We start from the raw sequence: 22,894 nt of genomic DNA, 5'->3' as shown, positions 1-22,894 counted from the left end.
TCACCCATCTTGTCGGTAAGTAACAAACTTGGCGACTATCTCGTCGCGATCGAAGTCGGGTCCTTGTGAGAACGGAGATACGAGCGAAGGAAGAAGGGCTTGGGGCGCGTGCGATAACCGCCGATAGACTTTCACCTCCCCCTCCAGCCTTGGGAGGATACCAAGGCGCGCAGGCAGGACTCTCAAACCCTCAACATATTCCCCCCCACGCAGTGGAGTCCAAACTTCGTCTTGGCCGGCGCCGTCCATTGCCAAGGACACACGTACAGTAATCTACTACGGGCCCAGGTCGGTTGGCCGCAGCAAAAGCTGTCGAACGGGTTTGGCGTTGCGATTACTTGGTACGTGTACCGCCATCGGCCGCCTTGAAGATAACATGAACGGCGCGCGAGAGGCGGGATGGGGCTGGAAGGAACATCGTGTCATCGAGCGTCTCCATCCCTCGACTTGCGCAGTCAGCTTCGCCTTTTTGTGCGCTCCCCCTTCTCGGTGTCATACGTAGCGTCTCGTAACGAACCCGGGCGTAAGCGGCGCGCAGTCGATGACGATGACGATGCAACGGACGATTCCCATTGGCTCCGCAGCGTGAGAAGTTCAATGTCTCTTCGATATACGCTTGTTTCTTTCACGTTTGCCTGCACGCTCCCTCCAGCCTCTTGTACTTATGACCCTGCAAGAGAAGAGAACCCCACGCGAAGGAGAAAGGTCTTCACTATCCGGGACGCGGATGCGGGGATGACGCCCGCATTGACCCGCTCCACTGCTATTTACGCCATCCTCGCTCTGCCTGTGTACACAACGATACGATATCGGTTTTGAATGTACCCTTTGCTCCGAGTCTATGACGCGGACGATGGAGTCGTGTGTATACATTCCCACCAGTCATCTTTGGCTCTCAGAAGCAGTGATGATGATCGCCGCGCGTATCAGGTGTATGTAACAGATCTCGCTGCTGCCGGTTACTAGGGCAATGTGAAAAAAGCTTCGAGAGATATTTACAGGTGTAAGTAACACGAGGCTGACAGGAGGCTTTATTTACTAGTGTAAACAATGTAACTAATGTAAAGAATGATGCATCACATAGACCGACTCAAATCCGGTCCTAGTCGACTTCCTTCAGGTTCTAACGAGCTATCCTTGCAGAGCTACGTGTAGAATGGTTCACGATCATGTGCGAGCCGCCAGCAATTGGCTCGAGAGACAATATATCGTGAATAAGAGGTGCTGCAACGTTGACATCCTCGTCTGTCTCAAGTGTTGCCTCGCGCAATGAGGACGCGCCTGGAGTTGAAAGACCATCGTCCCAGGCAGTGTCGTCGTTGTCGTTGTCCACGTCTGCGTCGTCAGCATCCAAGTCCTGGTTCGAGTCCGAGTCGTCACTGTTTTTTTGTTACTGATATTGGTGAACCGTCTTCAGCATGTCGGCGTCAAGGTCGTGGAACTTCACCACGAACTTAAGGGGTTTTCATACTTTCTTGGGTTTCCCGCCCTACAACATGGAAAACCGGTGTGAGGTTATGAATCGGCAATACCAGTGAGCACCCCACTCAATGTGAACACCGGCCGCGGAAACGAACCCGCATATGACCTGCTCTACCACACGTACTTACACCTTGTAATGCGATATAGATGGTTCTGACATATATTCTTAAATCGAAGGTTCCTGCGAAGCCGTGTAGATTGCGCTGCAAACCATGATATGTACGACGACATATCCGATCCACCGGACTCGACTAGAACAAAACATTGACTGATTGTTCCTCCAACTGCAGAGGCGCGGCCACATCGTCCGTCACCCGGATCCTCGGCACCATCTTTCTCAGTGCATCCAATCCGCCTTTCGGGATGTCGTCACACCACCTGAAGGTCAGCGACCGGAACACGGGCACCCCGTCCTCCGCCTTCGCCTGGCACCGCAACTCCATTTCGGCCAGGAGCACGCCAAACCACGGGTGCTCCGCGGAGGGGTCGATCCGGTCTTCGTCACTCGCCTGTGACACTTCCAACGAAGCAAGGTTGGGAAGGATCCAACGAGACCTATCGTGCCCGTCTCTCTCCGCGGTTTGGATCGCCCTCAAGAACGAGATGGTGGGCTCTATGTACGTGACGCAGACCTCGCGTATCGTCGACCACCGCTCGAACATCCCCCGCAGGTCCAGATGCCGATCCCAATATTGAGGGTAGCTCCCCTCTAGCGCCAGCGCCGTCGTGCCCGAGCGAATGATATGCGGTACGACGTGCTCGGCGATCGCAAGCACATGGTCGTCCTCGTTCTCGGCCGGGAAGACGAGTGAGATCGGACGGCGGTACGAGTCGCCTCGCCGGACCGGCCGGCCATAATGCACCTCTATGTAGCAATCCTCCGCCCAAAGCTCCAGCGTCACCTCCGGCGGAAGCTCGTCATGGGACTCGAGCGCATGGAACACTTCCTCTGCGCGAATATCGCCCTCGTCCGTGTCGTCGCAGGACAAGGACAGCGACGAAAGCGGCCACGAGAGCTCCAAGTTTCCGAGGATATTGATGCATCCGTTACAGGACCCGACGAGTTTGAGCTCGCGCAGACGAGGAAGACACGCCTTGTTGGGGAGGAGCGTCGGCGGATCGCTCGGCGCCAGCCAACGTCGTATCTGAAGGCTCTCCAGCGACGTGAGGTTTCCGAGTACGTCTAGAATGTTCGCGAGAGAATGCGATCGAGCGATGTCCGTAGGTTCTTCCAGCAAAATAAACAGGTGGCGCAGGCCAGGAGAGCGTATGAGCTGGGTCGCCCATAGAATAGAGGATGAGATGGGGGATATGTGCAGATGCTCGAGCATCGGTGTTCGTAGTCTGAGGAGGCGAGAGTGAATCGTGGTCAATGTATCCCTATCGCCACGGAACATCTGTTGCAAATCGACTCTCATGCTCTTCATAGCGGGCAGAGTATCCGGGAGTGCACCCAGTGCGGTCGCAAGAAGCCTGTAACTTGAGATGGTCCAGAGTCCGGAAATTCGGGCAGCATGTCTCGAAATCACTCTTACGAGTACCGCCGAAGCATTCGGGAGATTGACATAACCCTTGTTCGAGAAGAATATACGCAAGGGCTTGGTAGGATGCTGCTCGGCCATCGTAATCGCGAGCTCGGGCTTATCTGAGATTGGCAGGATGGAGCATAGAGCCGGAGTACCTAGCGCAACTTGGCGCCAGAAGCTGCAAACCTGCGTCAATGCCGACACGTACTCGGAGTCAGGAACCCTATCCCCGTCTCGTCCAAAGTGTTCGCACTGGGGCGGCAGGTTGCGGAGGAATATTTCGGCTAGCACCTCGACTGGAACGCGATTGACGGGACGCGACGCATTGTGCGCCACACGGAGCAAGAACATTTCGTGACGGATTGTATGCACCTGCGTCAGCGTGTGATGCAAGCTCCTAGCTTTATCTTCCTCTGAGATATGGCCTTGGAGGGTACTACTGCCATCGATGACTGTTTTGGAAGACTCCGATGGACAGAAACACGACGGACAATGCCCAGTCCCTGTGCGGAGAGCAGCAGCCTCTTCGCTTATTTGAGTGAGGCAAAGTTGAAGGGCTTTCATCTCGCGTCTGTCGTCGTCCGATAAGACGGCGACTACATATTCCAAGTCTTCTGGTAGACAAGAGCACGAGTGGCAACCGGCATGGGCATGTCTTCGTCTAATCGAGGATCGTATACATCATCAGACCGATGAACCCTGGGTGGATCAGCAGGATCCTCACATAGTCATGGCTTTCATTGCAAAGTTGAGCTTGCTATGCACCAGAGAACAGGGTAAGGAGGATGTCGGTGGATGATCGAAAAACAATCGGCGAGGATCCGGTGCCGGGGTGATTGTGTTCCCACGGCACCCGCTCTGATTCACGGCAGCAGCATCGTGAAATACGACAACGGGATGGAGTGACTACGTGAAGCCACTATTCAGGCAGAAAATTCCCAGTGGCGACCCGCACGATCTCGGGGTGGTGAAGGACGGTGGGGTAGCTGCTGGCGCTGCCTCGCATCCCGGTCGGACGACATCCAAAAATTGAACGAGACGTCGCTGCCCAAACCACTGTACATATGTTATACGATATTCGAACTGGCCGTACCGGTAGTGTGCTATGGAGTCCCCGACTCATTATTTCGGCGATGCTAGAGTTGACGTCGATGCTGGCCGAACACTCCCCAGCTCGGCCACTGCACTTAGATTGCAACAACCACGAACGTTAACCCTACAGAGTGCTTCGCGCTCTATTTCGTGCCAACCTGGAAGTTGCTCTCCCGGATTTCGGGGCTCCGGATCGAATCAAAGTCCGTGTCTACTTTCCACGGTAGCGTTGAGCAAGTTTGCACAGTGTATACTTGTATTTCAAGGATCGAGCCTCAACTTCGATTGCCAACAAACGCGACTTCGCTAGATCCCTCACAGGACTTGTATTTGCCTCGCGCTGCCGACATCGCTCAACAAAATCCGATGCTATTCACCGATTCGCTCGCAGTTGGAAACGTTTTCACCTCTGGCACAACCATTCTCAGATGATCGAGGTCCTTCTCCGACACCTCTGTGCAATGGATGAAAGTGATCGACTTGAATGCAGGGTTGGGATTATCGTCTCTAACTCCGGAGCGACATCGCAGCTCCAACTCCTCTCGACAGAGATCGAACCATCGTATTCCTTCGCCGTCGTACTCTCCGTCTTCAATCTCAATCGTCAAAGACGTGAGGTTCGGAAGGATCCAACTGGGACGGTCATCACGAGACTGGTCTGACGTCCTTATGGCTTGTGAAAACGACATGGTGGCCGGAGTGTAGCGGATGAATACGGTTTGAACTGAACTCCACCCCGCGAGAGTTCTTCGTAGGTCTATCTCCTCGTTCCACGATTCAGGATACCATCCAGAAAAGGAAAGTGTGGTGATCGACCTCGAAAATCGAGGGACTAGCTTGACAAAGGCGTCAAGAATGTCCGATGGACTCTCCGCTTCGAACATAATGGTGAGGGGATAAGGACCATCGTCGTCGATCCACGTTTGGCCGCACTTAATGTTGAAGTGGGGCTCGTCATCAATCAAGTCCAGATGAAGCATGGGCTGTGCAGGAAACAGTCCGTCGACGAGCTGCCACATCTCGCCAACGTCCTCGCCTTCGTCTATTCGTCCAATGATCCTTAGGTACGAGAGCGTCGTAAATTTCAGGTTCTTGAGAATATTCACGCAGTAGCGGACGGTCCCCGAGAGATCGAGCTCTTGAAGAGCGTTCATCACGACCGGCACTTCGCCAGCGCCTTGTTCCCCGTCAGCAACGGCATGTAAACGTAACCGTTCCAGTGAGGGGAGATGTCTGAGGACATCTAAGACGTTTGGTAACCGGGGGGTTGAATATACTCCAGAGTACCCATCGTAGCCAACAGATAGATGTCGCAGCGAAGGGGAATGCAAGATACAGGATTCCCAGAGCAATTTGGAGAGGGGGAAGGTCAAGGTCAAAGATTCCAGTGCGGGTGCGTTCAATTTGCACAGATGTTCGTCGAGGTCTTTTAGGCGCCCTTCACACGACGTCATATGAGGACGAATCTCGAGAACTCGGAGGGCTGGAGCATCGAGACTGAAAGCAGCAATCGAGTTCAATGCCGTCTTGAGTCCCTCGCGGCGGTGATTAGAGATCCGCAGTTCGACAATGCGGAGTGAATGTTTCGAAATTATCCGAGGGAGTAGTGCTTGTGATTGAACAGTGGGCCTGCCGAAATCATCCCAAAAGAGACGCAGAGGATGTTCATTGAAACGTTCGAAGAGACCTATCGCTCCTGCCGGCGTGTTCGGGAGCGTCAAAAACGTCCACAGAGCCGGTGTCTCCAATGCCACCCGTCGCCATCGGCTGCAAACCTGCACCAAGGTTTGCGACCATTTCTGATCCTGACATCCCAGGAACCAATCCGTCAGGGGTGAGATGAAGATCATAACCAATATCTCAACCGGGAGGACGTGGATGGGCAGGGACGCATTGTGTTCCGCGCGTAGAGCCAGCATGCGCTTGCGGATTTCCTCAAGCTGATTCAAAGCAAGTTGCTTGCGCCCTGGTGCTTGAACAGAGTTGTCCGATCTACCATCGGCGTCGTCGTCGCCAACTGCTAGTGAGGGGCAGGAACATGATGGGCAGTGGCCAGAACGGGATATGGGAGGGGAACCGTCTTCCGGGGCGCGATCTCCAGTCAGTTCATCCAATATCTGGGTCATGCAACGCTGCATTTCCTGCAGTCTCCCTTTACGTTCTTCCGATAGCTTTACGAGAAGGTCTTCAAGGTCGCTAGGAGGGCAGAAGCATGACAGACAGCATGGCTCGCTAAAGACAACATCGAAGGTCAAATCAAACAGCTGAACATGGATTGAACAAATACAATCGCTACCTGGAAAAAAGCCTGTCCGCGATAACTCTGGACATTGTCATAAATTTACGAGGTCATGGAGGAGGGAGAAAGAGGTCAACGTGCGTTACGCCTGACGACCTCTGGCGACGCGCAATCACTTCCCACGACAGGGCACCTCCGCAATGACTAGACGTGTACGATTTTCACGCAGGATGAACAGACAGGATTGTATTACACGACGACCTGCAGCACGTTGATGGACTGGCATGATACAGAGGACAGCAGGAAGGATTTAGCAATATAAGGCATACATACTACGGGCCATACTAAGGATCGATCTGCGGTAGCGACCGTTGAGTTTCCTATCCTGGTACGTAGCCATGCTTGGCTCTAGCTGTCGGGTGATACCAGGTGTCCATGTATCTAAAGAAAATGCAAGCCCATATGTAAGTAAAATCGTCCAACCGGCAACAAAAAGATGAGCGCCCACAATTTCGTATCTTTCTTCCGTGCAAGATCCGGTGGCTGCGCCTGCCCGATCATGACTATGAGCTGGCGAGGACAAAAGCCGTAAGACGCTAAAGAACCGAGGTTAGATGTCGAAACCTTGACGGTGACAGGACCTACCCCTCCGTTCGCGAATGTGGAACAATCACAATCCGATGTGTACGCTTAGACGGAAGGTACGCGCTATCTAGGCCCACAATCAGCGTTGATTGGCGAAATCTAGAAGAAAGGAGTCAAACTCACTGAGGGCGGGGAACATGATGGCCCGGGTCCCAGTGTCAAAGGTTCCCGCAGATCCGTCCGCGTTGATGAGCTTCGTGGCCATCTGCGTCGTGATAAGAACCTGCATATATGCTCAGTTATCATGAAATGACTCGAAATAGGGGAAACAAAGGCAACATTGAAGTGGGGGTATGCGTACCGTCAACTTCCTGGTAGCGCAGATTTTCGACAAAGTCTGTTTGATTCGGTCACATATGCTGTTCTTGGAAGACGGGGGGAGCGATGTGTAGGCCGGCGATGCAAAGGGAAAAGAAAGCGAGTTCAAGACCAATAACCCCACCTACGCATGCCGTTAGTCTCCTAGAGCAACCGGGTGTCGGAGGTTACGGCTCACCTCAGGGTGCTCAGTGATTTCCGTTGACAAGTTGCTCATGAAGATGAGAAGGTCCATGAGTGTATGCATACGCGTATATCGAACGAGGCTTCTTGACTCTGCGGGTATATGGGCATCTAACTTGACCAAAGAGACCAGAGAAACGTTAGAAGAGTCCGATTGACGCGCCGAAGCGGCGTACCGATCAGCGAAGTCATGACGGTTGACGGCGAAAGCATGTTTTGCGTGTCTGCGGGTGGACGTATCAGTATGATATGCGTGTGATACGTCGAATGGCGGGAAAACGCGCCAAACGCCAAGGATCGGCTCCGTTGGGTATGTCATCTCGATCGCAGACGTCCGGTGCGCACACCCGTAGACAAGAACACGCCTGGCTTCGTGGAAGTACGGCAAGGTCGACGAACAGGTACTCACCAACAATGATAACACCGTCTCCGCGTTCCACAAAGCCCTTCATCGCGCCCATCGATACATGTTCCTTCATGCTCCCTGGAGGTCCCGAGACCTCCACGACGCCACCGCGCACCAGACCTCCTCCCAATAGACGATCGACAGGCGGGCATCCAGTCGAGTACTTGAGATCGCCTTGCGTGTTTGCCGTGGCAGTAAGCTCTGCAACCGACTGCGTCAGAGGAAGCGAGAACGCGATTGAAGGGCCAGGCGTTGCAGATGCCGGCGTGCTCGCAGGCGGCTCCCGGGCACGGTTGGCGCGCGCAAGGATGTGGGTTGATTCCTCCACGGATATACGTAGATCTGTAGTCCGCGAGGACAGGCACGTCGTCAGTACAGAATTCAGCGGGAACCTTGATATGGGCATGCACCCTTTGCGAGCCCTTCCGGCGTTGCGCCCTGCAGGTCATTTGCAGACTCGTAGCCGGCTTTGAGAAGTTTAGCAAGCGTCGTGGTCGGGATGTTGAGCGACAACATGCGATCCGCCATGTTGGCCTATGTATATAGATGCAGGATATTGCGAAGTGCAGAGCCAAGGGTGTGCGGGTACATGATGGTTCGGGAAGAGGAAGACTTCGAGACGCGAACAACGCTGCTCAACCTGGCCACCTTACATTCGCCATCGCACGCCTCTTACTCTCGAAGGAAGACTTTTACTGTTCATTTAGTCTTTTTCGTGAATGGAGTAGGACTGAGTCCACGGCAATCGTCGCAGCGTCCGCTAACGATCCTCCTCGGCCAATCGAATCATCGCCGCCTCCACCATCTCTTCCACGACTGGGCTCTGCAGCAGCCTCATCGCCGATAATCCCATCCGGGTGGACAATCATGTCCACCTTCCAGTCATGTTCCGCCATCGGGACCGATGCGGCCGGGAGAACTTGTTCGCGAAGCGCGAGGGCCACTGCACAGAATAAGATGGACCCTTGAGCCTCATCAAGGAACTATGCGCAAAGCGGGACTAACCAAGAAGCGGCCTCTGCCGATCGCGCTTGAGAGCGTGCGCCGTACACGCAGATATGAACCTGTCGTAATATCCTTTTCCGTGGCCTAAACGCGATCTCGACTCGTCGAATGCAACACCTTTAGAGCCGGTTAGTAATCCTATGAAAGGAATCTCATGGATCACGCGTACCTGGTAAGACTATGAGATCGAGACCGGCTCCATCTTCGTCCAGGGCTGCTTACCGAATACACATGAGCGACCGAGGCACCGAAATGCGGCGCGAATGAAGTGATAACGCACCACTGGCTCGAGGTCTATCTTGCCATTCATATGGAGGTTCCCTGATGCCCCATACTCCAGTCGGGAGCGTATTGGCATCTTCTACGTCGTACACGCGGAGGAAATCCATCTTCCCGTCGACACTCTTGTCAATCTTAGGCACGAAGAGCGTCTTCCCTTCCTTCACTCAGTGCGTGCAACATGTGATAATGAAGGGGAGCTTACCGGAGCGTAGTACACTCGAGACGATCTCCGCGGTGTCGACTTCGCCCGTCGGCATGCTGAGATAGCAGCTTAAGCCATGGCTACGCTGAAAGAACGGTGCAGATAGGAGCCTTTGCGTGATGGCTTGCGCTAGGACAGAAAAAAAAGGAAAGAAGTCAGGATAATTCATACGGGCTTCGACATGAAAAGATCGCGTACATTGGCACTGGATTTCATGGCCGGGCAGTGAACGGAGAGCAGCCGTTATTGATTTTCGAAGAGCTTTCTTGCTACTGACGATCGCCGCCATCCCCGTCCTGTCGAGATGTCGAGTCGAGATGAGAGTGACAAGCCAAGGACCGGGACGAGGGTGAGAGGCAAGCGATGGGAGTCTGCAAAGTGCGAGCTTTCTCCTAACCATGTCCATCAACGTCGAGCACACAACTTAGCGTACACTAACTCCACTTCGCTCCTTCGCGATGGCTGGAGCGACCTCGGGACCAACATCACCAACGTCGCCGACCTCGCCGTTGGCCCCTTTCCCTCCTGAGCCGTCACCCGAAGACCGGTCTCGCGCACAGGAGTTCTATGGCTTCGTCGCATGGACTTCGACCTATCTGCTTTATATTCTGTTCCTGCTCTGGGCGTTCCTTCCTGATGAGTGGTTAATCTGGCTGGGTATTGAGTGGTATCCATCCAGGTACGTTCCCATCACCCGGGACTGCGAGCGGGGAATGATGATCGATTCATTCGCAGAGAGTGGGCACTTCTGCTCCCCGCCTGGTCCATGGTTCTCGTTCTCTTTACCTATGCCGTATACCTTGCCCTTGCGCTCGCGGGGACACCTCAGTTCTCCGATGTCAGTACGATAACGGGTACGCCCCCCGTTTCCCTGTTCTGCCGCTGCATCTAACGTTTTTTACAGATGCTCGTGCCCAGTTCCTTCCCGGAGCCACTCCAGACCCCTACTTCGCGTATGCATTTGACGACGCGAACCCGGAACGGGCTGCGGTCCCCGAGATGTACGATATTCCCATCGGTCTGGTCAACCGTGTAACATACGCGCGAAAGCCGAACTGAAAATCGACGCATGAAATCGTGAGACATAGAGACAAGACTCGGCGACGAGCGATTGGTATGAAGGACGCTATCATACATTGTTGCTATATTCATGTAGCAAGAAATGGTTAGTCAGTACTCATGGAGCTGGCGCTGTGGGATCCGTCTTCGTCCGTGCTCATATAACTGACGCTGTCAGAAGCACCGTCCCAGTTCAGCGTCACTACCTCCGTAATCGCACTTCTCAACTCGTCAAGTTCCAGGTCTGAAATGCCGCTACACGCGTCGAGCGTGAGCGTCCGGAACACGGGCTCGCCCTCCTCCGTTCGCAAGTCCGACCGCATCTCCAATTCGTCGAGACATAGATGGAACCATCGGCTAGAAGCCGCGTGGTCGGCGTCCTTGATATGCACCGAAGTCAGATTCGGGAGAATCCATCTCGATCGATCCTCCAACGACCCGTCCTGTCTCCAACTGTAAATGGCGGTAAAGAACGTCCTGGTTGCGCTCGTGTGCGTTAAGACCACCGTACGCACAAAGGGCCACCTCTCAAGCGCCTGTCGCAAGTCCATACTGAGAGGGTCCTCCCACAAGGCCAAGAATTCTCCACCGAAGTGCAATTTTGTCACAGGACCCGAGAGCACGGCCGCCACGTTCTTGAAGACGCCAAATATTTCCTCCTCGAGGAGTTGCATCGATGACGCTAAGCTGACGCTCACAGCGTGGGAGTCGTGACGCTCTGGATATGCACCTGCTTCACCACGCATGATATCCAATCGGGGATGAACCTCCCAGAACACCAGCTCCACTGTTGGATGCGCAGGAGTTCTCTCTTCTACAAGCCGCCACAACTCCACAGGATCCCCTTGACATAGTCTGCGGCAGTTCACCACCAGGTACGCGAGTTGCTGCGCGGGTCGTACGTTTTCCATGATCCTGATGCAGCCGCAGGTGCAACCCGACACTTTGAGCTCGCGGAGGGCAGGCATCGTGACTGGTTCCTGCGGGTCGTCCTCTTCCTCGCCAAGACATCCCAAGCAATTGACCAATACCAGTTCCTCCAACGAGGTAAGAAACTCGAGAACGTTCAATATGTCCGGCAAGTTAGGTTTCGGAAAGACGGCATGAGGTTGGATGTAGTCGATGGCCAGATGGCGCAGGGAACGGGAGAACCGGAGTTCAGTTTCCCAGGTGGACGGCGCTAAGGGATAGACCAATGTCAACGAGTTCAATGCGGTGGCGTCCAGCTTGCAGAGCAGCCAATCGAGCGTATCGCGAAGGTCATCTTGATCCACATGCAGCTCCGGGCGAATCTCGAGCGTTCGGAGAGCTGGGGCAACGTGGTTAAAGGCCTCTATGGTACTCAACACGATATCATCGACGTATTCTGTGGCCTTGATCCGTAGCTCGACGATTCGATAGGAGTTGTTAGAGACAATCCGACGAAGATTGTCTGTATACTGAAGCGCGGCTGCGTCGCTGTCAGTGTCGTCGTACAGTACGCGAAGAGGTTGGTAGGGGAAACGTTCGTAGAGGCTCAATGCCTGCGTCGGTGTATCCGGAAGCCTCAGGAAAGTCCAAAGAACAGGGAGACTCAATGCAACGGTACGCCACAATCCGCAGACTCGTGTCAAGATAAGCGGCCATTCTGCATCCGGCCAAGGATCTGTGCTGGTGTCTTGCAGAACAGTTATCGAGTCTGTTTCCAGTTGAAGGCGCGGCAAAGTGAAGATATATCCCAAAATTTCGATAGGCAAACCGTTGATGGGCAGAGATGCATTGTGTTTCGCGCGCAGGGTTAGGAGTTCCGTGCGCATGTGCTCGAGCTGCTGCCTCAGAGACGAAATGCGTTCGCTTTGTTCCGTGCGATACTCCTCCGCACCCAGTCCTTCACCAGCAGGGAGGCATAGACATGACGGGCAATGGTCGAGACCAGGGATGGGGAGAGAAGAAGCGCATATCTGCGCCACACATTCTTCGATTTCCCGCAACCGTTCTTTGCGTTCCCCGGAGAATGTATCGTGAAGGTCTCTGTAATCACTCGTAGGGCATAAACAGTGCGAGCAATGTGGCACGCTGAAGACGAACAGTGGCAGTCAGACCAGATGCGGACGGAGCTCGAGAAGGAGGTTGTCCTTACTATCGATCTTCCATCTTCGTGTCCGGGCTCTGCGACTTTTGTAGCTGTGGTAGGTAGGTAGGTAGATTGCCGACGAGGTCCTGGTAGCGGAACAGCCGAACGTGGTACATGACGAGGGTAGTCAATAGCCTCGCTCAATGGGATATCGATATCGAGGATCCATGTTGCAGCAGCGATGCGTAGATTATAAGAGCTCCGCATAGCACGAGGCTCTCGCTCCCATGGCGACCATCGATATCCCTTCATCCAGAAACGCATTAGAGACGTTCTGTTTCCCAATAATCATTGAGATTCGGTATTGAGATTCGGGCCGGGACCTAGGGAGTTTGCGGGTGGGAAGTATTGGGTTTTCCGATAATTATTGGAACAGAACGTCTCTATTCACCGTCAAAGAGGGTAAGTCATCCCCCATCGCATTGTCATCTGAAGGTAGTGGATACATTACCCAGCAATGTAGAAACATACCGAACGTTGCGGCAAAAGCGATGATTATTTGTGTTGCGAACGGAAGAATACAATACAGGACGGCAAGGCTCGTGTCGAGGCAAAGGATTACAAGGTGCGGTAAACATTGTTGTGGGCTAAAACATCGAATGTCCGATCCATGTCCGAAGACAGAAAAGTCCATGGCACGAATGCAATTATCCAAAGCGTAGAAGCTCGAATCAGAGAGCGATCGAGCTCGTCCAGATCTGCATACGCGTCAAATCAGCGACGATCCTGCGATTCCAAAAGAGAGAGAACACACCTGTTGCTTGTCCGTGCCGGAGCACGCCCACGTCTGCACGTTCTGCAGCGTGCCGTACGGTTTTTGCGACGTCGGCTGGGATCCCGCCACGACGTCGAGGCACTGGTCGCCGTTGTAGAGCGAGACGTGGTTGTCCTCCGTGTACCAGAATGTCTGCTGCGCATTATTGGACTCGCAAGGGGAGACGAAGGCGCCGCCGCCGTTCTGCTGCGTGCCATAGGTCAGGCAGTAGCTAGTCCCGTGTTGAGGGAGGGTGAGCACGATCTGGGTCGGCGCGTTGCGGGTGAGCGTCCAGAGCTGGAAGCCGATGGCCGGGTCGGTGGCGCCGAAGCAAGTGACGCTACAGATGCCAAAAATTCGCGTCAGCGATCTGTTCAATGAAACTTGAAGAGGGGTTACGTACAGAGCTACCGCGGTTCCGGTGGCAGCGTAGCCGTTGGTGACCGATAGGCATTGTCGCGTGTTGCCGTTGAAGTTGAGCTGGGTGCCGTTGCTCGGGGCGTAGAAAAACGTTGCCGTCGATGTCGGGGACGTCGTTGTGCTCGTGGGCGTAGTGGATGTCGTCGACGAGAGAGTGGTGGTGGGGCCTGGGCCAGCATCTGACACGCCCCAGACCTGGTTCGTGTTGCCGGTCGTGCACTGCAGTAGTGGACGAGGTCAGCGGGATATCAAGTAACGATTTAAAGTGAGCGTACTTGATAAGTTTGCGGGGCGCCGTTGCCGTTGGTCTGGTCGAGGCATTGGTTGCCGCCAGTGATGGCAATGCGCTCATCAGCTATGCCGTGTTGTCAGATTCGTCCAGCTGAACGAAATGCGCTCAATGGGATTCTCACCAGTATAGTACCAGCTGTAAAAATGCAAGTCAGTTGAGTATAAGGAGAGACGCAAACGGTTTCAACATACTGTTGCTGGGTCAGACCAGGGAAGCATTGGTAAACTTTAGCGGGACCGTTGTTGTGGGGATCTGGATGCCAGATTTAGCATGCTTCATCATCATTGACCATGCAATATTGACTTACTGGTTCCGGCGTCCAAGCAGAAATTCGTGCCGGCGAGCTGAACGGAGAGGTTGTCGCCTTCAGCGATTTCCCACCGGACGTACTGCCCAATGCGCAAGTTGAGGCAGTCCAAGATCTCCGTCGGAGCGTCGTTTTGGGGGCCGGTGACACCCAAGCACTATAAAGCCAATAAGTATAGGGATTTATCAGATAACTCGTGAGGCACCTTGGTAGTATCTCTGCGGATTGGTTAATTAGTTCTACTGACAGAGCACGAGCTGAACAGGAACACGAACCCGTTGGGGTGAATCAACACCGCGTCGGCACGGCGAAGAGCCGGGCTGGCTTGGGAGAGGAGGGGGAGGACCGAGAGGAACGCCAGGACCGTGCGCATCAACATCGTTGCTAAGAAGAGCGCGGGGAGAGAGATAATCGACTTGATGAGGTTCACCAGAACGACGAGCTAGCACCAAACACGACGTCCCCTGCTTTATATATCATATGAACGCCCTCGGAAGTTCAAGGGACGAAGGCTTCTGCATCGCGGACGGTCTGTTCTGACCGCGTAGCGAAATGCAGCTGCGCGCTAAAGATCAGGAGGCATCAGATGATCCGGTCTCCTTATGAACTCGGCCTCGGGACGCTCTCGTAACGCTCTCGGTCCTTGGGAGGATGCCGCAGAACGCGGGGCCTGAGGTCATCGTTATGTTCAATCACGGTTGCTTGCCGGATGGTGGTGGTGGTGGATTAAGGGTGTAGGAACGGCCCACATACCCCGAAGTTTGCGACAAAAAGGAGAACGTCTCGCGGTCGGGGACGGGGAGCCCCACGTGGTGATCTCGTCCGGAGGCTGTGATGTGGCGCAGCACGGGTGGAATTTGAAAAGGTAAAATACAGACAAGTTCCGCTAGAGTCTACGAACTACGGTGCACACGTCTCTGATGTATGTTCAGGCCAAACAGAGCCAATGAGGTGAGATGAAAGAGTTTTCTCCTTCTTGAAAGCGCGAGGGGCCTAGGGAGTCCATCGAGGAGACCTCATTCTTCCGACTCGCGGGGAGATGTCACCACCTCCAATATCGAATGCGAAGAGCAGCAAGACCTTGTTACCGACAAGAAGTGCTGGTCGCGGGCCCTCGGCTGCGGGCTGACGTCGTAATGGAGGAAATCTTTCCACATGGGTCACGTAACCTGAAGCCTATTTTCCAGATTCGAAGCTGGATCGCGGTCCCTTTCCTGGAGGATATTCGAGAACTGTATGACAGTAGTGCGTATATCTTCATTAAGAAGATCGTACATATGCGTATTGCTGCGCACCTTCTCCAACGTGGCTTCGTCTAATTCACCGAGGCGCTGAATCTACCCTCCTCGAACTCCAGCTTTTGCTAAGTATGTCAGGAATTGCATCACCCTCATCTGGTGCATGCATTTAGGCAGCACCGGGCCTTCGCATGCTAGCGCTCTGCCTTCAGGCAGAGTTCCTCGAGAGGCAGCGAACGGTTCATTGGATGCCGGATGACCTGGTCTTCATGTCCCCGCATTCAGGAATCGTCACCCAGAAACAAGGCAATGGATGAAATCAGCTCGAGAACGTCGAGCTGAAGGTCATGCACGAAGTATCTGTGAGCCGTTGCTGTTGCATAGTGTTGTTGGCGCACGCAGCCGCGATGCCAGACGGGGCCGAGGGAGGTAAGTAAGTAGGTCGGGGTCGGGACGCGCCGTCTGAGTCTGCGTCTTCGCTACTTCGAACACTCGTTGTCGGGATCCTTGATCTCGAGTGCATCGACATCGAAGCTTTTAAGCATGTTTGCCGCACGGGTTGGATTCAAGAAGCGCTCGCTGCGGAAGTCGTTCAGTCTTTCCCCCTTCATGCGTAGTGCGTCATCCGCCATCGCATTGTCATCTGAAGGTAGTGAATAGAAATCAGTAAGTTAGAAACATATCGAACGCTGCGGCAAAAACGATGGTTATTTGTGTTGCGAACGAAAGGATACAGTACAGGATGGCAAGGTTTTGGCAAAACATTACAAGGCGCGGTAAACATTGTTGTAGCTGAAACATCGAATGTCCGATTCATGTCCGGAGTCAGAACGAGGCGAACAGTCCATGGCACGAATGCAAACATCCAAAGCGTAGAAGGTTAAATCAGAGACCGATCGAGCTCGTCCAGATCTGCGTACGGGTCAAATCAGCGATCATTGTGCCATTCCGGAAGAGAGACAACACACCTGTTGCTTGTCCGTGCCGGAGCAAGCCCACGTCTGCACATCCTGCAAGGTACCGTACGGCTTCTGCGACCTAGGCCCGGAACCCGAGACAACGTCGAGGCATTGGTTGCCGTTATAGAGCGATACGTGGTTGTCCTCCGTGTACCAGAATGTCTGATGTGGGTTGTTCGAATCGCAAGGCGAGATGTACGCCGTGCCACCGTTCTGCTGCTTGCTGTAGGTGAGGCAGTAAGTTTTCCCGTGTTGGGGAAGGGTGAGTACGATCTGGGTCTGCGCGTTGCGGGTGAGCGTCCAGAGCTGGAAGCCGATGGCCGGGTCGGTGGCGCCGAAGCAAGAGACGCTATTGGGGATTGCGTGAGCGAGAGGGTAGAGGTAAGCTGGAGCGGAAGCAAAGGGAGACGTACAGAGCTACTGTAGTTCCTTTAGCGGCATAGCCATTGGTGACGGAGAGACACTGCTGCGTGTTGCCGTTGAAGTAGAGCTGCGTTCCGTTGCTCGGGGCAGTGAACGTCGACGTCGATGTCGGGGACGTCGTCGTGGTCGTGGGCGTGCTGGAGGTGGTCGACGAGAGGGTGGTGGTCGGGCCCGGACCGGCATCAGATACGCTCCAAATCTGGTTGGTGTTGCCGGTCGTGCACTGCAGTGGTGGACGAGCTCAGCGGGATATCAAGTGACGATTTAAAGTGAGCGTACTTTATAAGTCTGCGGGGCGCCGTTGCCGTTGGTCTGGTCGAGGCACTGATTGCCTCCGGTGATGGCAATGCGCTCATCGGCTGTGGAAGAACATGAGGAACGTCTTGCTCTAAAAATTTACGCATTGGAAATTCACCAGTGTAGTACCAGCTACGAATTGGAGTCAGCCGAGTATGAAAGATGCGAAGGGCTGTAACATACTGCTGCTGAATCAGCCCGGGGTAGCATTGATAAACCTTGGCGGGACCGTTATTGTGAGGGTCTTGGGCGAGAATGAGCATGCTTCATTTTTACTGAACCACGCGAGATTTCACTAACTGGTTCCAGCGTCCAAGCAGAGGTTCGTGCCGGCGAGCTGGACGGAGAGGTTGTCGCCTTCAGCGATTTCCCACCGGACGTACTGCCCTAGTCGCAAGTTGTGACAGTCCAAGATCTCTGTCGGAGCGTCATTGTTGGGGCCGCTGACGCCCAAGCACTGTCACATCCAATAAGCATGGGGAATGCCAAACAACCCGGGTCGTTTCGCGCCGTACTTTAGAAGTATCCCTGCAAATCGGTCAGTTATCCTGAAAAGACACGAGCAGAATAGGAAAACGAACCCGTCAGGGTGAATCAAGACCGAGTCGGCACGGCGAAGAGCCGGACTGGCCTGGGAGAGGAGCGGGAGGGCCGAGAGGAACGCGAGAACCGTGCGCATCGACATCGTTGCTAAGAAGAGCGCGGGGAGAAACTGAAGCGACTTGATGAAGTTTCACCAGAGCGACGGGGTCACCAAGGATGATTCCTCATGCCTTATATACCATTCGAACGCCGTGAGTAGTTCAAGGGGCTGCTGGCGTCTCCACCGCCAACGGCCTGTTCTGACGGCGTAGGGAAATGCAGCTGCGCGCTGAAGATCAGGGGGCATCAGATGATCCGGTCTCCGTATGAACTCGATCTCGGACCATGCAGGACGCTCTCGTAGCGCTCTGGGTCTTTGGAAGGCTCGAGGCGGATGTCGCAGAATGTGGGGCCTGAGGTCATCGTTATGTACGATCACGGTGATTTTGCCAGATGGGTGCGGAGAATGTGATACAAGGCTATTAGGACTTGGCGGAGGTCCCGAGTCGGATGCGACAGAAAGGAGAACGAGTCTCGGGAACGGGGGTCACGTGGTGAGCTCGTGCGAGGGTGTGGGATGTGGCGCAGCAAGGTAAACCACAGAAATTCCGCTAGAGTCTACGAACTATGTTGCACACGTCTCTGATGTATGTTCTGGCCAAATAGAGCCCCACGAAATGAGAATACTGTTCACAGAGTCTTTCCTACGAAAGGCGAGGGCCATAGTGAGTCCGGAGGGAGACCTCGTTCTTCCAACTTCCGACTGACGCGGAAATGTCGGCACTACCAATATCGAATGCAAAGCGCACCTGCCCCTGTCTTCCGTCCGGTATGGAATGACCGCATTCCCATCGTCCCATACGTGCAGCTTGATGTCCAGGAGCCGAAGTCACGGCAGACGTCGGGAGACGATGCAATCAAGCTAAAAAGGTTATTGGCAGCAACCGCGTTCGCATATCCCAGGAACGCGCGAAGGGCATAAATGCCCTTGCGCGCGTCAACGTCTGAATCGGACCGACTCTGCGCGGGTCGCTCTTCAAATGCTGCCGGATGCGCCTGTGTTAAGGTGGAGCCGCCCGATCTCCATTATTGCGGCAGTGCAGAAGGTGCGATGCCGTACGGCGAAGAGGTGGATGGAGGAACTCACGCGAAGCCCGAGACCTCCGCAAGCAAATCGCAAGTCGGAGATGGTAGCACAACGAGAACCCCAATCATCGCTTGCTCGTGATCGCAGTGAGACAGGGGAACCCCTACTTCGCAAAGAGACCTTCCTGGCGGGCGGGCCATATGTACGGGTGAATCAGGGCAGAGAATATGGAAGCTCTTCATCACAGCTGGATCCGTCGGCCTCGAATGACGAGAAATGCCGATGGCCAGGGTTTCTGTCGATGCCCCTCGCGAAGCGCGGAGTCTCCTTGTACCGTGTAACAGACCTGAGTAGAAGTAAGTAGAATCGTGTAGAACGCACCCGAATAGCGTAGCTTATCGTAGGATAGCGTCGCATCTGCATACGCTGACTCACCTGACTCATACTCGCAAGTATAAGATAGGCACTTAGCGCGCCTCTCGAGCTCTCGGAGCTCCCGTGTATATCTTAGATAGTAATCGATTGAATCTATTGCATGCTTCGTTGTATGAAGCATCTATAGATAGATTGAATACTTACTGAATTAACTACCGTCTTACTCGAACTAAAGGCCTCGCCGACTGATCAAGAACCTTAAGATTATCTTATCGGTAATCCATTAGATTAGATATCTATCTATCTACTGCTACCGTTACACTTGGTGACCACCTTGGTTCAGTCGATCGGGACTCAAACTTACTTGCGCAACACATCATCGAACTGTCCCGAGGGAGATTCGATCCGAAGACATCAAAACATCTTTTGAATATCAGCAATACGACATGTCAAACACTGAGAACCGCTCTGAGCGCGGATTTACATCCTTCGACATACCTGAGCCGCGAGATCGCGAGGACGATGCGCCGCAATCACAGCAAACACATATTTCTGGCACGCCTCTGGATAGAACTGTGCCCCTGACCGATCCTCCTTTGAGACCTCCGGGTCTGCCGCCCCTTCAACGGCCTGATACAGCTCCACCATCGCCGGATTACTCGTATCTGAGGGTACCAAGACGTGAGATGGAACGACTCTTACATCCCGACAACTCACGCGATTCGAATCACGCATTCTCAATGATCCTAAGGAATATTATAGTAGATATCTTCGAAAAGAATCAAAAGATCGAATCAGCGGTGGAAACAATGAGCAAGAAGATCGATTCACTTACTGAGGATGTAGGAAAGCTTTTGAAGAAGCCGGCAAGACCTACGACGATATACCACTCAGCACCAGAGGCACACGAAAAAGAAATGAGAGACATACGAGAAAAACTCGAGGAACTGCGAATTCGACAAGATCGACACATCCTCACGACGATCGAAGCGCGCGAGGACGCTAGCAGGATCCTAACGACTATTCAGCAACATCAGGATACCCATAGAACACAAGAGGACGTACCAATACACCGAGCAAGCAATATTTCGAATGTATCAGAGTCCCAACGCGATCCGCACATACATCGCGTCGAAACACCATCGTCCGATGACTCTACAATAGCGGAAGTAGAGGATCCTATAGGGCGAACATATTACGGCGTTAACGAGACGCACTGTCACTGCGATTGTACTCGCATCCTTCCAACAATTTCGACTCACCTTGACCAATTGACTCAGTTAGTACACCATCAGAGCGACATGAGAGACCAAGACTCCGACCAAGCAACACTAAGATGGGCCGATCAAGCTGAAATGAACGGCTTCATCGGAGAAAGCCTGACTCATCTCAGTCAAGAAATGTCGGAGGTAAAAGACGCTCTCGCAGATCTGCAGCAGAATTGCGCGAGAGTCGAGGATATCGACGAGATCCGAGCCTCCCAAACTGAGAGACAAAGCCAGAGCAGCACAGTACAGCACAGTCAACCGCCAGTACCGACGGATACACAAAGAACGCAGCGCGAAGAAGAGGAGCAGCATAGAAGTTCACCGCACGTAGTATTCTCCAACTTAGGGAATCAGCCGGCACACCGTGCCGACACCATCGGCAACACGGAATCAGCGCCGCTGTCACAGCCGACGACTCGGCGAAGCGGTGCCGACGAGCCGGCACGACAGCCGAACTCCGCGACACCGAGCTTCATGCCATTCACGCCGTATTTGACTAGCACGCCGCGAGGACAAGCTCTTGTTACTCCAGCAACTAATATGCCGACATCTGCTTCGTTTATTACTGGTCTGGACGATGGCCGCGTCAAGCTCAAGCCTAATGATTTCCCCAAATTTGGAGGGAAAGACGAAGACATTGACCGATGGATCGAGCAAGTAAGTACAATTAAGGATCTGGCTCGAGCTGACGATGATGCTCTGCTCCGAATAATAGCTCTGTTGCTTAAGGGAGACGCTAGTAAGTGGCTCACTACACTATCTTACGCTGAACGCAGCCGCTTGGTTACCTGGCAAGACTGGCAAGACGCACTTCGTGCAGAATACCGGAAAGCGAACTTCGAGACTCACAAGGAGGAAGAGCTGCGGCAGCGCATGTGGTATCGCAACGAAAGCTTCGCCGAATACTATACAGACCGACGATCATTACAACGGTATGTACTGGGAGAACGAGCTGACGATCAACGATTAATTAGTGATATGATGCTCGGCATCCCTCAATCGATGCAAACCCTCATCAAGACGGCTACCGGGCAAGTTCTTAATAAGAACTTGACAATTACTGAATGGAAGCGTTTAGTTATCGATGCAGAACCCGGTCTGATCGCTCAATATGGTCATTTGCGTCCCTACAAGCCACGCACCGATGCTGAAAGAAATACGAATCAGTCTCGGGGACCGAGACCCTTTTACAGAGGGGGGTACCAGTCGAATACACCGTCGAATTCCAATCCTAACGACAGATCTTTCACGCCGTCATCTCAGAACACTCAAAACCGAAGTCAGGGACAGGATAGCAGGAATTCGACACCTGTACAAGCGTCAAGAGGAACGAATACACGACAGGATCAAGGTCAGAATAGAGATTATCGCCCTCGTAACGATAATCGAAATCCTAACGCATTCCGACGAAATGACAGATACAGTGGAAACCAGCGACCTCAAAATAATAACTATAGGAACAATAACCAAGGTCGCAACTATCCCGCCCGAGCGAACGTCACTACAACCAATACGGAGGATGGTTCAACTCAAACAGCTTCGAATAATATCACCGTTGGTGTGTACAATCAGTACGATTCCGAGGAAAGCGAGCACTATGCTACCTCTAACCTTGCAGACTGTGTAGAAGTTCTACAAGCTGAACCGGTCACTCGAAAATCGTCACGCATCCAGCAGTCCTCAAACAATCCAATTTACAAGCTTACTCGTTCACGAAGACCTAACAAGGCTCGCATTGCATCAGACGCAGCCACAAAGGGCAGTGAACGTCCAGAACACTCCGAAAATGGAATTCAGGCTGACCAGATGGCTTTGGAGAATTCACAGGACGCAAAAATGACTGTCGCTTCGGATCCAATGGACATTACTTACGAAGACAAGACACCAGCCTTCGTACTAATCTCTATTGAAGGACAGGATACATCCAGGGTATTCAAGGGATGCATCGACTCAGGTTCGTCAATTAGCATGATTGACCAAGAATTTCTGAAGATACATTCGCCTTCGACTCGATTACAGACATGCTCGACTATCAGAGTGAATGGCATAGGAGGCAATTCATTCATCACCTCCTTTGTCACCCTCAACATCGCGCTCACTGATCTAGCAGGCCACATAATCCAATATCCGGCCAAATTCTATGTTAACCCGGCGAGTACTACGAAGATCATCATAGGAAACGATTTCCTAACGCATTACGGAGCTGTGATTGACGTAGACGAAGGGCGTCTGAAATTACGGAGGGACTCATCAAGCAAGGCTTCATTTAAGCTGGAATGTAAGCCGTCTTTGCCTCCGGATGTTAAAATACTGAAAGCTTTACCATTCGAGGATATCACG

At 53.4% G+C, this 22,894-nt stretch overlaps 10 protein-coding genes across 10 annotated transcripts; 3 read left to right on the top strand and 7 right to left on the bottom strand.

Annotated features, from left to right (window-relative positions):
• Positions 1–1,733: 1,733 nt before the first annotated feature.
• PUNSTDRAFT_134946 (uncharacterized protein) lies at positions 1,734–3,359 on the bottom strand (the record flags this gene model as incomplete). Its single annotated transcript, XM_007384463.1, has 1 exon — positions 1,734–3,359. The coding sequence occupies one exon, from the start codon at positions 3,357–3,359 to the stop codon at positions 1,734–1,736; it is 1,626 nt and encodes a 541-aa protein (XP_007384525.1).
• A 1,094-nt stretch (positions 3,360–4,453) lies between these two features.
• On the bottom strand, positions 4,454–6,226 carry PUNSTDRAFT_134945 (uncharacterized protein; the record flags this gene model as incomplete). Its single annotated transcript, XM_007384462.1, has 1 exon — positions 4,454–6,226. The coding sequence occupies one exon, from the start codon at positions 6,224–6,226 to the stop codon at positions 4,454–4,456; it is 1,773 nt and encodes a 590-aa protein (XP_007384524.1).
• Positions 6,227–6,866: 640 nt separating this feature from the next.
• Positions 6,867–8,477, bottom strand: PUNSTDRAFT_144104 (uncharacterized protein; the record flags this gene model as incomplete). The annotated part of the gene is made up of 8 exons (XM_007384461.1): positions 8,302–8,477; positions 7,895–8,233; positions 7,662–7,709; positions 7,481–7,596; positions 7,286–7,426; positions 7,108–7,207; positions 6,985–7,051; positions 6,867–6,935 (listed from the first exon to the last, which is right to left on the bottom strand). Coding segments are annotated over exons 1-8 (996 nt in total), but the record flags the coding sequence as incomplete, so codon positions are not given.
• A 106-nt stretch (positions 8,478–8,583) lies between these two features.
• On the bottom strand, positions 8,584–9,669 carry PUNSTDRAFT_68849 (nagb/rpia/CoA transferase-like protein; the record flags this gene model as incomplete). The annotated part of the gene is made up of 6 exons (XM_007384460.1): positions 8,584–8,834; positions 8,897–9,013; positions 9,066–9,098; positions 9,177–9,332; positions 9,381–9,509; positions 9,579–9,669. 6 exons carry the CDS (start codon positions 9,667–9,669, stop codon positions 8,584–8,586), a joined length of 777 nt encoding a protein of 258 aa, XP_007384522.1.
• Positions 9,670–9,838: 169 nt separating this feature from the next.
• Positions 9,839–10,439, top strand: PUNSTDRAFT_69313 (PIG-P-domain-containing protein; the record flags this gene model as incomplete). Its single annotated transcript, XM_007384459.1, has 3 exons — positions 9,839–10,059; positions 10,116–10,234; positions 10,321–10,439. The coding sequence occupies 3 exons, from the start codon at positions 9,839–9,841 to the stop codon at positions 10,437–10,439; spliced, it is 459 nt and encodes a 152-aa protein (XP_007384521.1).
• A 107-nt stretch (positions 10,440–10,546) lies between these two features.
• Positions 10,547–12,668, bottom strand: PUNSTDRAFT_134941 (uncharacterized protein; the record flags this gene model as incomplete). The annotated part of the gene is made up of 2 exons (XM_007384458.1): positions 10,547–12,494; positions 12,559–12,668. 2 exons carry the CDS (start codon positions 12,666–12,668, stop codon positions 10,547–10,549), a joined length of 2,058 nt encoding a protein of 685 aa, XP_007384520.1.
• A 324-nt stretch (positions 12,669–12,992) lies between these two features.
• PUNSTDRAFT_144102 (ricin B-like lectin) lies at positions 12,993–14,946 on the bottom strand. Its single transcript, XM_007384457.1, has 9 exons — positions 14,601–14,946; positions 14,531–14,543; positions 14,326–14,482; positions 14,210–14,270; positions 14,140–14,153; positions 14,002–14,081; positions 13,710–13,945; positions 13,307–13,646; positions 12,993–13,250 (listed from the first exon to the last, which is right to left on the bottom strand). The coding sequence occupies exons 1-9, from the start codon at positions 14,702–14,704 to the stop codon at positions 13,224–13,226; spliced, it is 1,032 nt and encodes a 343-aa protein (XP_007384519.1). The 5' UTR covers positions 14,705–14,946; the 3' UTR covers positions 12,993–13,223.
• A 1,272-nt stretch (positions 14,947–16,218) lies between these two features.
• Positions 16,219–18,124, bottom strand: PUNSTDRAFT_144101 (ricin B-like lectin). The gene is made up of 9 exons (XM_007384456.1): positions 17,824–18,124; positions 17,758–17,770; positions 17,543–17,699; positions 17,426–17,486; positions 17,361–17,374; positions 17,225–17,304; positions 16,936–17,168; positions 16,532–16,871; positions 16,219–16,475 (listed from the first exon to the last, which is right to left on the bottom strand). Exons 1-9 carry the CDS (start codon positions 17,925–17,927, stop codon positions 16,449–16,451), a joined length of 1,029 nt encoding a protein of 342 aa, XP_007384518.1. The 5' UTR covers positions 17,928–18,124; the 3' UTR covers positions 16,219–16,448.
• Positions 18,125–18,398: 274 nt separating this feature from the next.
• PUNSTDRAFT_120857 (uncharacterized protein) lies at positions 18,399–19,072 on the top strand. The gene has a single exon (XM_007384455.1). The coding sequence runs from the start codon at positions 18,474–18,476 to the stop codon at positions 18,804–18,806; it is 333 nt and encodes a 110-aa protein (XP_007384517.1). The 5' UTR covers positions 18,399–18,473; the 3' UTR covers positions 18,807–19,072.
• A 1,614-nt stretch (positions 19,073–20,686) lies between these two features.
• Positions 20,687–21,789, top strand: PUNSTDRAFT_134938 (uncharacterized protein; the record flags this gene model as incomplete). Its single annotated transcript, XM_007384454.1, has 4 exons — positions 20,687–21,211; positions 21,284–21,486; positions 21,529–21,668; positions 21,722–21,789. 4 exons carry the CDS (start codon positions 20,687–20,689, stop codon positions 21,787–21,789), a joined length of 936 nt encoding a protein of 311 aa, XP_007384516.1.
• Between the last annotated feature and the right edge of the window lie 1,105 nt (positions 21,790–22,894).

Source organism: Punctularia strigosozonata (assembly GCF_000264995.1).
Source record: "Punctularia strigosozonata HHB-11173 SS5 unplaced genomic scaffold PUNSTscaffold_7, whole genome shotgun sequence".
NCBI classification, from domain to species: domain Eukaryota; kingdom Fungi; phylum Basidiomycota; class Agaricomycetes; order Corticiales; family Punctulariaceae; genus Punctularia; species Punctularia strigosozonata.
This window is presented reverse-complemented; position numbering and strand designations above follow the sequence as displayed.